This window comes from Papio anubis, chromosome 1, assembly GCF_008728515.1.
Source record: "Papio anubis isolate 15944 chromosome 1, Panubis1.0, whole genome shotgun sequence".
NCBI lineage: Eukaryota > Metazoa > Chordata > Mammalia > Primates > Cercopithecidae > Papio > Papio anubis.
The window spans coordinates 177,001,065-177,013,276 of record NC_044976.1 but is presented as its reverse complement, the minus strand read 5'-3'; the positions used below and the strand labels follow the sequence as shown (position 1 = coordinate 177,013,276).

General features: G+C 38.3%; 1 protein-coding gene across 3 annotated transcripts in view; it reads right to left on the bottom strand.

Annotated features, from left to right (window-relative positions):
- NIBAN1 (niban apoptosis regulator 1) overlaps nt 1-12,212 on the bottom strand; it is a 173,075-nt gene that overhangs the window by 122,202 nt on the left and 38,661 nt on the right. The window contains exon 2 of one of the 3 annotated variants that reach the window (XM_021929511.2): nt 10,262-10,630. The exons of the other annotated variants lie outside the window; for them this stretch is intronic. Coding sequence (XP_021785203.2) covers nt 10,262-10,268 — 7 coding nt within the window. The 5' untranslated portion in view covers nt 10,269-10,630. The remainder of the gene's footprint in view (nt 1-10,261; nt 10,631-12,212) is intronic. 3 annotated transcript variants of the gene reach the window in all.

The window sequence follows — 12,212 nt, the reverse complement described above, 5'->3', positions numbered from 1 at the left end:
AATTATCAGAAAGATATGAAATACAACCAATTAACATTTTATGGCTATTTGAAGACACCATAAGACATAATAATTGACACATAATGATTGTACAGATTTATGGGATACAGAGTGTGATATTTTGATACTTGCAATGTGTAATGATCAAATCAGGGTAATTAGCATCCTCATCGCCTCAAACATTTATCATTTCTTTGTGTTGGGAACATCAAAAAATCCTCTCTTCTAGCTATTTGAAAATAAATAACAAATTATTATTAACTATACTCACTCTACAGTGCTATAGAACACCAGAATTTATTCTTTCTAGTTATAATTTTACATCCTTTAACCAACCTCTCCATATTCCCGCCACCCTTCCCAGCTTCTAACCACTATTAGTAACCACTACTCTACTCTCCACTTCTATGAGATGAACTTTTTTTAGCTTCCACATGAGTAAGAACGTGCAGTATTTATTAGATATCTTAATTATTATTATTATTATTTTTTTTTTTTTTTTTTTTTTTTGAGACGGAGTCTCGCTCTGTCGCCCAGGCTGCAGTGCAGTGACCGGATCTCAGCTCACTGCAAGCTCCGCCTCCGGGTTATGCATTCTCCCTGCCTCAGCCTCCCGAGTAGCTGGAGATACAGAGGCGCCGCCACCTGCGCCCAGCTAGTTTTTCATTATTTTTCAGTAGAGGCGGAGTTTCACCCGTGTTAGCCAGGATAGTCTCGATCTCGACCTCGTGTTGATCCAGCCACGTCTCGGCCTCCCAAAAGTGGCTGGGATTACAGGCTTGAGCCACCGCGCCCGGCCAATTATTATTAAATTTGGTAGTTTATCAACTACTTTAAAATTATAAAAGTCGAAGCAAACAATAATTTTCTCCCACCAAAAAGAAATGCATTTTCTGATCTAACTATGTATAATAAAATATAAGAGAGTGGTAACCTCAGGGAAGTAAGGCATTCTATATTTTAAAATGAATGCAACTATTAAAAATATATTTGTAGGCAGGCGTGGTGGCTCACGTCTGTAATCCCAGCACTTTGGGAGGCCAAGGCAGGTGGATCACCTGAGGTCAGGAGTTCAAGACCAGCCTGACCAGCATGGTGAAACCCCGTCTCTACTAAAAATACAAAATTAGCCGGGTGTGGTGGCGGGCACCTGTAGTGCCAGCTACTCAGGAGGCTGAGGTAGGAGAATCGCTTGAATTCAGGAGGCAGAGGTTGCAGTGAGCCAATATTGCACCACTGCACTCCAGCCTGGGCGACAGAGCAAGGCTCTGTCTCAAAAAATAAATAAACAAATAAAATAAAATAAATTAGCCTGGCATGGTAGCACATGCCTGTAATCCCAACTACTTGGGAGGCTGAGGCAGGAGAATCACTTGAACCTGGGAGGCGGAGGTTGCAGTGAGCTGAGATTGCGCCGTTGCACTCCAGCCTGGGCAACAAGGGTGAAACTCTGTCTCAAAAAAAAAATTTGCAAAACATATCTAACACATAAAAAGGCATCATAAGGTAAGCAAAAACAACAAAAAAGTGAATACAGACTTTTATAGAGAGAGCAATCACATAAAAGTAAAAGAAAGAACCAGCTGAGCAGAGAAGAAAGACTGGAAGAAAATATACCAAAATGATAAGTGATTATCATTGGGTAATAGGCCCATAGATAAAAATTTTTCCTTCTGTCTTTACAAAGGGCTGTGCTTTCAAGACATATTTCACTTTTGAGTGGATAAGAAAGAAATTTTCTCCAAAGAAACAGTACAAAGTAATAGCCTGCTTAGAAAGCATACAATATTTGCCCAACTAAAACTAGTACATATCATTAAGTCAGTGTGTAAAAATCAAGGCAAATGGGTGGCCATCAGCTGCCAAAGCACAGCATTATCAATTCAATAATTTCAAGAGGAGTAGTCAATCAATAGCAATCTCCAAATTAGCATCAATTCTGCCATTATTTTCAGGAACATTCAAATGGTTATAATAAGGCAATTTAGCTAAACTATGATTCTGTGCTTTGGTTATTTTCAGCATGTAGGCTCAATTTTAAAGAAGCAATAATTGTACAATAACACCAATAATGCCAATTGGGGCTTATCTGTTTCCCTATAAAAGCAAATGCTTTTTGTATTATAACACACAAGTCCTTTGAAATACAAATGTTAATTATATGCACATAATTGAGAGTAGAAGGAATTACTCTCCCCACAACTATACCCTCACCAATTACCTTTCACATCCCCTCCATTTTTTTTTAATTTTTAATTTTTGTGGGTCCATAGTAGGTATACATATTTATGGGATACATGACATATTTTGATAAGGCATATAATGTGTAATAATCACATCAGTATAAATGGGGCAGCCATCACATCAAGCATTTATCCTTTCTTTGTGTTACAAACAATCCAATTATACTTTTAGTTATTATTAAATGTACAATAAATTATTGTTGACTCTAGTCACCCTGTTATACTATCAAATACTAGATCTTATTCATTCTATCTAACTACATGTTTTTACCTATTAACCAACCCCCTTCACCTCACCCACTACTCTTTCCAGCCTCTGGTAACTACTGTTCTATTCCTGATCTCCATGAACTCAATTGTTTTAATTTTTAGCTCCCACAAACAAGTGAGAACATGCCAAGTTCTCACTTTGGGCACCTTTTCATGTAGCTGTCTGCCATTTGTTTGTCTTCTTTTGAGAAATATCTATTCAGATCTTTTGTCCCTTTTGTTTTTTTTTGTTGTTGTTGTTTGTTTGTTTTGTTGTTTTGAGATGGAATCTCACTCTTTCACCCAGGCTGAAGTGCAATGGTGCAGTCTTGGTTCACTGCAACATCCGCCTCCTAGGTTCAAGTGATTCTCCTGCCTCAGTCTCATGAGTAGCTGGGATTACAGGCGCCTGCCACCACACCCAGCTAATTTTTGTATTTTTAGTAGAGACGGCATTTCACCATGTGGGTCTGGCTGGTCTCGAACTCCTGACTTCAGGTGATCCACGTGTTTCGGCCTCCCAAAGTGCTGGGATTACAGGCGTGAGTTAAATCAGATTATTAGATTGTTTCTTACAGAGTTGTTTAAGCTTCTTATACATTCTGGTTATTAGCCCCTGTCAGATGGATAGTTTGCAAATATTTTCTCCCATTCTGTCAGTTATCTCTTCACTTTGTGATTGTTTCATTTGCTGTGCAGAAGCCTTTTAACTTGATGGAATCCCATTAGTCCATTTTTGCTTTGGTTGCCCATGCTTATGGGACATTACTCAAGAAACCTTTGCTCAGTCCAATGTCCTAGTGAGTTTCCCTAATATTTTATTTTAGTAGTTTCATACTTTGACATCTTAGATTTAAGTCTTTAATCTATTTTGATTTGGTTTTTGTATATGGCAAGAGATGGGGGTCTAGTTTCATTCTTCTGCATATGGACCTCCAGTTTTCCTAGCACCACTTACTGAAGAGACTGTCTCTTCTCCAAAGTATGCTCTTGGTACCTTTGTGGGATATAAGTGCACTGTAGATATATGGATTTATTTCTGGGTTCTCTATTCTGTTCCACTGGTGTTCCATGTGTTTGGTTTTATGCCAATACCATGCTGTTTTGGTTACTATAACTCTGTACTACAATTTGAAGTCAGGTAATCTGATTCCTCCAGTTTTGTTCTTTTTGCTCATGATAACTTTGGCTCTCCTGGGTCTTTTGTGGTTCCATATAAATTTTAGGATTGTCTTTTCTATTTCTGTGAACAATGTCATTGGTATTTTGATAAGGATTGCATTGGTAGATTGCTTTGGGTTGGGTGGAATGGACATTTTAACAATATTGATAATTCCAACCCATGAACATGGAATATCTTTCCTTTTTGTGTGTGCCATCTGCAATTTCTTTCATCAATGTTTTATAGTTATCATTGTAGAGATCTTTCACTTCTTTGGTTAATTTCTAGGTATTTAATTTTATTAGTATCTACTGTAAGTGGGATTACTTTCTTGATTTCATTTTCAGATTGTTCACTGCTGGCATATAGAAATGCTACTGATTTTTGTATATTGATTTTGTATCCTGCAACTTTACTGAATTTGTTTATCACTTCTAATAGGTTTTTTTTTTTTTTTTTGGTAGAGTCTTCATATTTTTCCTAAGATAAGATCATATCATCTGCAAACAAGAATAATTTGATGTCTTCCTGTCCAATTTAGATGCCTTTTATTTCTTTCTCTTGTCTGGTTGCTCTAGCTGGGATGTCCAGTACTATGCTGAATAACAGTGATGAAGCGGGTGTCCCTGCTGTGTTTCAGATCTTAGAGGAAAGGATTTCGGTTTTTCCCCATTCATTATGATACTAGCCGTGGACCTGTCATATATGGCTTTTATTGTGTTGAGGTATGTCTCTTCTATACGCAGTTTTTGGGGCTTTTATCACAAAGGGATGTTGAATTTTATCAAATGCTTTTCAGTATCAATTGAAATGATCATATGGTTTTTGTCCTTAATTCTGTTGATATGATGTATCACATTGATTGATTTGCATATATAGAATCATCCTTGCATCTCTGGGATAAATCCCACTTCATCATGATAAATGATCTTTTTAATGTTTTGTTGAATTCCATTTACTAGTATTTTGTTGAGGATTTTTGCATCAATATCCATCAACAATATTGGCCTGTAGTTTTCTTTTTTTGATGTGTCTTTGTCTGGGTTTAGTATCAGGTAATACTGGCCTCATGGAATGAATTTGGAAGTATTTACTTCTCTTCTGTTTTTCAGAATAGTTTGGGTAGGATTGGTATTAGTTCTTTAAATGTTTGGTAAAATCCAGCAGTGAAGCTATCAGGCCCTGGGCTTTTCTTTGCTATATATTTATTACAGCTTTGATCTCATTACTTGTTATCAGTCTGTTCAAGTTTTGAATTACTTCATGGTTCAATATTGGTAGGTTGTAGGTATCCAGGAATTATCCATTTCTTCTAGGTTTTCAAATTTATTGACATATAGTTGCCCATAGTAGCCGCTAATGATCCTTTGAATTTCTGCAGCATTGGTTGTAATGTTTCAGTTTTCAGGTCTAATTTTATTTGTGTCTTCTCTTTTTTTCTTAGTCTGACTAAAGGTTTGTCAATTTTACTCATCTTTTCAAAAACCCAACTTTTTGTTTCATTGATCTTTTGTGTTGTTTTTTCATTTCCATTTCACTTATTTCTGCTCTAATCTTTATTATTAATTTGCTTCTGTTATTGGCTGCTTATTATAATATCTGGGTGCTCTAGTGTTGGGTGCATGTATATTTACAATTGTTACAACCTCTTACTGAATTGACCCCTTTATCATTCTAAAATGACTCTCTTTGTCTCTTTTTATAGTTTTTATTTTGAAATCTATTTTATCTAAGTACAGTTACTCCTGCTCCTTTTTGGTTTTCATTTGTATGGAACATCTTTTTCCATCCCTTTATTTTCAGTCTATGTGAGTCATTATAGGTGAAGTGTATTTCCTATAGGCAACTAATCATTGAGTCTTGTGTTTTATCCATTCAGCCATTCTATGTGTTTTGACTGGAGAGTTTAGTCCACTTACATTCAATGTTATTATTGATAAGTAAGGGCTTACTCCTGCTATTTTGTTATTAGTTTTCTGATTGCTTTTTGGTCTTCTCTTCCTTCTTTTCTTCCTTTCTGTCATTTTATTGGTAAAGAGGTTCTTTCTCTGGTGGTGTTTTTAATTTCTTGATTTTTATTTTTTGTTTGTTATATGATTTTTTATTTGAGGCTACCATGAGGCTTGCAAATAGTCTCTTATAACCCCTTAAACTGATGACAACTTAACACTGATTGCATAAACAAACAAGCAAAGAGAAAACTAATAAAAACTCTATACGTTAACTTCATCCTTTTAACTTTCTGTTAATCCACTTTTTAATTTTCTGTTGTTATATTTATAGCTTATTGTATTGTCTATGCCTTGAAAACTTAGTTATTATTTTTGATCAGTCCATCTTTTAGTCTTTCTACTCAAGATGTGAGTAGTTTACACACCACAATTACAGTGTTTTATAATATTCTGGCTTTTTCTGTGTACTTACTGTTACTAGTGAGTTTGAACCTTCAAATGCTTTCCTATTGCTCATTATTGTCCTTTACTTTCAGACTGAAGGACTCCCTGTAGCATTTCTTGTAGGACAGGTCTGGCATTGATGAAATCCCTTAGCTTGTCTAAGAAAGTCCCTATTTATCTTTCATGTTTGAAGGGTATTTTTGCTGGATATACTATTCTAGGATACGAGGTATTTTTTTTCCCTTTGGTACTTGAAATATGTCATGCTACTTTCTTCTGGCCTGCAAGGTTTCCACTAAGAAGTCTGCTGCCAGACATATTGGAGCTTCATTGTATGTTTTTTATTTGTCTGTTTGTTTTTGTTTTTAAGACGAGTCTCAGTTACTGTATCGCACAGGCTGGAGTGCAGTGGTGCAATCTCTGCTTACTGCAACCTCCACCTCCTGGGTTCAAGTGATTATCCTGTCTCAGACTCCTGAGTAGCTGGGATTACAGGCATGCACTACCATGCCCAGCTAATTTTTGTGTGTTTTGTAAAGACAAAGTTTAACCATGTTGGCCAGGCTGGTCTCGAACTCCTGACCTCAAGTGATCTGTCCACCTTGGCCTCCAAAAGAGCTGGAATTACAGACATGAGCCACCACACCCAGCCTCAGTAGTATGTTATTTATTTCTTTTCTCTTGCTTCTTTTAGGATACTTTCTTTATCCTTGACCATCAGAGTTTAATTACTGGATGTCTTAAGATAGTCTTATTTGGGTTAAACCTATAACCCAAGTAAGGTGTTCTATAACCTTCTTGTACTTGAATATTTATATATTTATTGAGGTTTGGAAAGCCTTTTTATTATTCCTTTGAATGAACTTTCTACCCCTATCTGTCTGTCTACCTCCTCTTTAAGGCCAGTAACTCAGACTCGCCCTTTTGAGACTATTTTCTAGATCTTCTAGGCATGCTTCATTCTTTTTTCTTTAATCTCCTCTGATTGTGTATTTTCAAACAGCCTGTCTTCAAGCTCACTAATTCTTTCTCTTGCTTGATCAGTTCTGTTATTAAGGGACTTTGATGCATTCTTCAGTATATCAATTACATTTTTCAACTCCAGAATTTCTGCTTAATTCTTTGTACTTATTTAAATATCTTTGTTAAATTTATCTGATAGGATTCTGAATTCCTCCTCTGTGTTATCTTGAATTTTGGTGAATTTCCTCACAACAGCTATTTTGAATTCTCTGCCTGAAAGGTCAAATATCTCTGTCTCTCCAAGATTGGTCCCTGGTGCCTTATTTAGTTCTGGTGAGGTCATGTTTTCCTGGATGGTCTTGATGCTTGTGGATGTTCATCAGTGTCTGGGCATTGAAGAGTTAGGTATTTATTGTAGTGTTCTCAGTCTGGGCTTGTTTGTACTCTTCCTTCTTAGGAAGGCTTTCCAGGTATTCAAAGGGACTTAGGTGTTATCATCTAAGTTTTTGGTCACTTCTGCCATATCTGCATTAAGTAATGCTGTGGCTCTTATGGATTCATAGAGATACCACCTTGGTGGTCTTGGATAAGATCCAGAAAAAATTCCTGGATTACCGAGTAGAGTCTTGTTCTCGTCCCTTGCTTTCTCCAAAACAAATGGAGTCTCTTTCTCTGTGCTGAGCTGCCTGGAGCTGGAGGAGGGGTGACACAAGCACCCAGTGGCCATCACCACTGGGACTATACTTGGTCAGACCTGAAGCAGGCACAGCACTAGGACTCACCCAAGGCCTGTGATAACCACTGCCTGCCTACAACCTATGTTTGCTCAAGGCCTTAGGGCCCTACAATTCGCAGATAGCAAGATGAGCTTGGCTTGAGTCCTTATGTTCAGAGTGGTGAGTTCCCCCAGACTCTGAGCGGGTCTAGAGATGCCATCCTGGAGCCAGGACCTAGAGCCAGAAACCTTAGGAATCTACCTGGTGCTCTATTCTACTGCAGCTGAGCTGGCACCCAAACCACAAGAAAAAATCTTTTACACTCTTCCCTCTCCTTTACGCAAGCAGAAGAGTCTCTCTCTGTGGCCGCCACAGTTGGGAATGTCCTGGATCATACCTGAATCCAGCACAGCTCTGAGTCTCACTCAATGCCCATGGCGAGTACTGCCTGGGCACTGTTGATGTTTATTCAAGGCCCAAGGGCTCTTTAGCCAGCAGGTGATGAATCCTGCCAGGACTAGGGCCTTCCCTTCAAGGTAGCAAGTTCCCTTCTGGCCCAGGATGTCTTTAGAAATATCCTTTGGGAACTAGAGGCTGGAATAGGGGCCTCAGGACTTTGCCTGGTCCCCTATTCTACTGTGGCTGAGCTGGTTTCCAAGTTGCAAGACAAAGTCCTCTTTACTCTTCCCTCTCCTGAAGCAGAAGGAAGGAGTCTTTCCAGGAGATGCAAGCTGTGCTGCCTGGGGTTAGGGGAGTGGTGATGCAAGCACTCCCTTGGCCACCCCAGCTGGTGTGTTATTGGGTCACATGTCCCCCAAGTCCACTGGCTCCAAGGCCAGCACAGCACCAGGACTTGCCTAGGAATTGCAGTCCTTGTGGTCTAGACTGCCTTTCAAGTTTATTTAGGACCCTAAAGTACTTTAGCTTGCCAGCACTCAGGTTCTGACCACTGGGTGGGTGATTCTCCCCTGGCTAGGGCTTGTTTAAATGCTCCCTCCATGGGTGTCAGCTGAGTTCTGCCTGACATTGCTTTCCACTGTAACAGGGCAGCACTGAGTTCCAATGCAAAGTTCCTGTGCTCTCCCTCCCCCAAGCGTACAGATCTGTCTCTGTGCCATGCGACCGCTGCCAGGGGATGGAAGACCAGGTGGTATAGGCAATTCAAGACTGCCTCTCCTACCCTTTTTGTTGCCTCTTTCAGTGACAGGAAGTTAAAAACAGGTACTGTAATCACCTGATTTTTGGTTCTTATAAACGTGATTTTCTGTGTGAATAGTTGTACAATTTGGTGTTCCTGCAGGGAGGACAATCGCTGGAGGCTTCTATGAGGCGATCTTGCTCTGCCCCAAGTCCTCTTCATTTTCACATGATGCACACCCACCCTCCCATCCCCTTGTCCCCACTCTATTCTACCTGCACACATACAAATGAACGTAAGTGGGGAAATAACCCAAATGTAATGAGAAGTATAATAAACATGTAAAATGCAGTCACTAAATCATTTTTCTTAACAGTTTCATTACATTTGGCTTTTGACTAAAATAATTTCTGTTCCTATCCATGATTTTGGTGTCATATTGCATGTCCACAGAAACTCCCTTCCTTGAAATTCCAGCCAGTCCTTTTCTAAATCCCAAAATACTTTATTTTTCTTGTCAGTGTTACTAAAGTATAATTTATATACAAAAATTTCACCAAGTTTAAGAGTAAAATTCAATGAGTTTGACACATATTTATAAATGTACAACTACCACACAATCATGAAATAAAATATTTTTATCACACCAAAAACCCAATCTTAAAAAAACAATTCAGGCCATCTAAAAACAATTGCTTTCATTCATATTCAAATATTCAAGTACCCCAAAATCATAATGTTTTAAATGCTTCTAAACAGTGTTGTCCTATGACTATGTGAGATTTAGTAAGTCTAGTTTTTTCTAAAGTTTGAAAGTAAGGTCTATGCCACTTTTTTATATATATAAATAGCAACTTCCTAGAAGATTCTTTTCACCTCAAAAAAAAAAGAAGATACATAAATTTTAAGGTATTCCGTTTTTAAGCCATAAAACTCACTTGTAAGATTTTCCCTCTGAAAGTATGTCTTTTTTTCCTCTACCACATGAGTTGTATTCAAATTTTGGTTTTTTTTTCTTAATGTAACAATAAAACAAGAACTAGCTAATTATATCAGCTCCACTAATGTGTGGTCAAAAGTGTTGTTAAAGTGTATCTGATAGATTAAATTATCACGAAGTGTTAGTAGGAGGATTTGTTAAAACTTCTACTGAACAGTGTGCTTGATGCTGTAAACATCACATTTCATCATCTAACCAACTGTAAGCCTGCAACTAGCAGATTAGAACAGAGACAACCCTCTTAGTAATCAAAGTAAGACCAAAAACAGGAATGGAGACCACTTCCATCCCAAGAGAGCTTCCAAAGGATCAGCACATCAGCTCCGAGTCAAAGTTGCCCTGTTCATGCTCCAGCGACCTCACTGGCAGAAACAAAAGCAACCGTCATGTTTACCTTCCATGTGTCTCTCACAGACTTTTCAGGACCATCCAGTTTGCCGAACTTTCCTTTATCCTCTTTCACAACTTCCTGCTCATTGTTTCTTTTACCAATAAGTGACAGGAGAAAAACAGATAAGGTATGACTCAAATCTCTCCATCTTGCAAATGATCAGCAATAAAATAAGTCTTCAGAGATTAAACTCTAGGTACACAGCTGTGAGAAATGTTTGAAATCTGCTCAATTCAGATTGAAGGCTGCCACAACATAGAGAGATGTATCTATCAACCCTCTTCTGGAAGATGAGGAGACTGACAGTTTAATTTCTCCTGGCAGGTTTCCCACGTCTCTATTTGTAGGGCACACTCTGTAGCATAGCGATGCCTGAAATGAGCATATTCAAAGTGTTAAGAAGGAAACTGATTCAAAGGGGGCAAGTTATGTAATTTCATTGATTTCAACATATGCTTTCCTGTATATACGAGGAGATATGATTTATGAAATGTGGGCCATCAAGAGGTAAACCAGACAAGAAAATCATAAGACACCCATTAAACGAACTCCTAACTGGTACATGTAGTGGGTAGAAGGGAGCAAGGGCGAATATGACCATGACGCTTCTATATATAATCATACAACCACCAACTTGGAAAACAGAGCTTAGGGTATGGATACTCCTGCATCAGCCTCCCTTCTGGCAGAGCCCTTTGATAAGATGATTGTGGTCACCAAATGTACATTATGGTTTTATGACACATATTAGTGTACATCGTAAAACCAGAGCCATAAAGGGATGTAGTTCAACCAATTAGTCTTAAGTGCTAGATAAAATACTTCAGCATGAGGCAGATGAGTCTGCAGGCACATTTTAAAGAGAGCATGTTTCATTGTTTCTAAGTGCACTTTTTCTTTTTTCTTTTTTTTTTTTTTGGAGACCGAGTCTCACTCTGTCACCCAGGCTGGAATGCAGTGGTACTGTGTCAGCTCACTGCAACCTCCGTCTCCTGGGTTCAAGTAATTCTCCTGTCTCAGTCTCCCAAGTAGCTAGGATTATAGGCACCCATTACCATACCCAGCTACTTTTTACAATTTTAGTAGAGACGGGGCTTCACCATGTTGGCCAGGCTGGTCTTGAACTCCTGACCTCAGGTGATCCACCCACCTCGGCCTCCCAAAGTGCTGGGATTACAGGTGTGAGCCACCGCACCAAGCCTTCATTTTAACCTCTATATTGTGAGTATGTCTTTAATCATTGGGGTCTTATAACTGCCTTATACTAGTTGCTATCATGATGTAGTTGCATGTGTACAATCTTGGTCATTTAAATTTAATTTCCATTTTATATGTCTTTACATGTAACCCACCATTGAAACAAAAAATTATTGTATAAGTAGAAAAGCATAGAAATGAAGTTGGAGGATAAATTTGATATTAGTGGAATACATATTTTTCTCTAGAAGAATGACCACAATTCCATATTTTATTGCAAAGCAGCAATCAGTTGTCTTACAGGATCTATAACAAAAGGTAAATGAAGTTGAATTGCATTTTGCTATACAGACATGTGCAAAGAATTGTCTACCTTATGCCAAGCCATACAAGAAAGCACGCAAAAGTGCCAAATATCCCAGAAGAAATGCAGGAAATGTCAAAGCAATAAGAAGCCAGTATGACCAACTCATGTGTAGCACAGCACAATCATTAAACATAATTGACAGCACTTTTTTCTTAAAGGTACATAAAATAGTGGTGTACTTACAATTGAGGTCATGTTCACATCAAATACTAGAGTCAAGTTTGTCTTTTGGACCCTCTCCATGGTTCTCCCTTCCTCCAGATGTCTCATATACGACCCAGCTATTTCTGCACATTAGGGTTACCCCTCCCAGGGCTACTAATATTTGAAACATAGCATCTAATTATAAAACAAGTTATGTACAAGGCTGCTTCAAGCCGAAAAAATGTT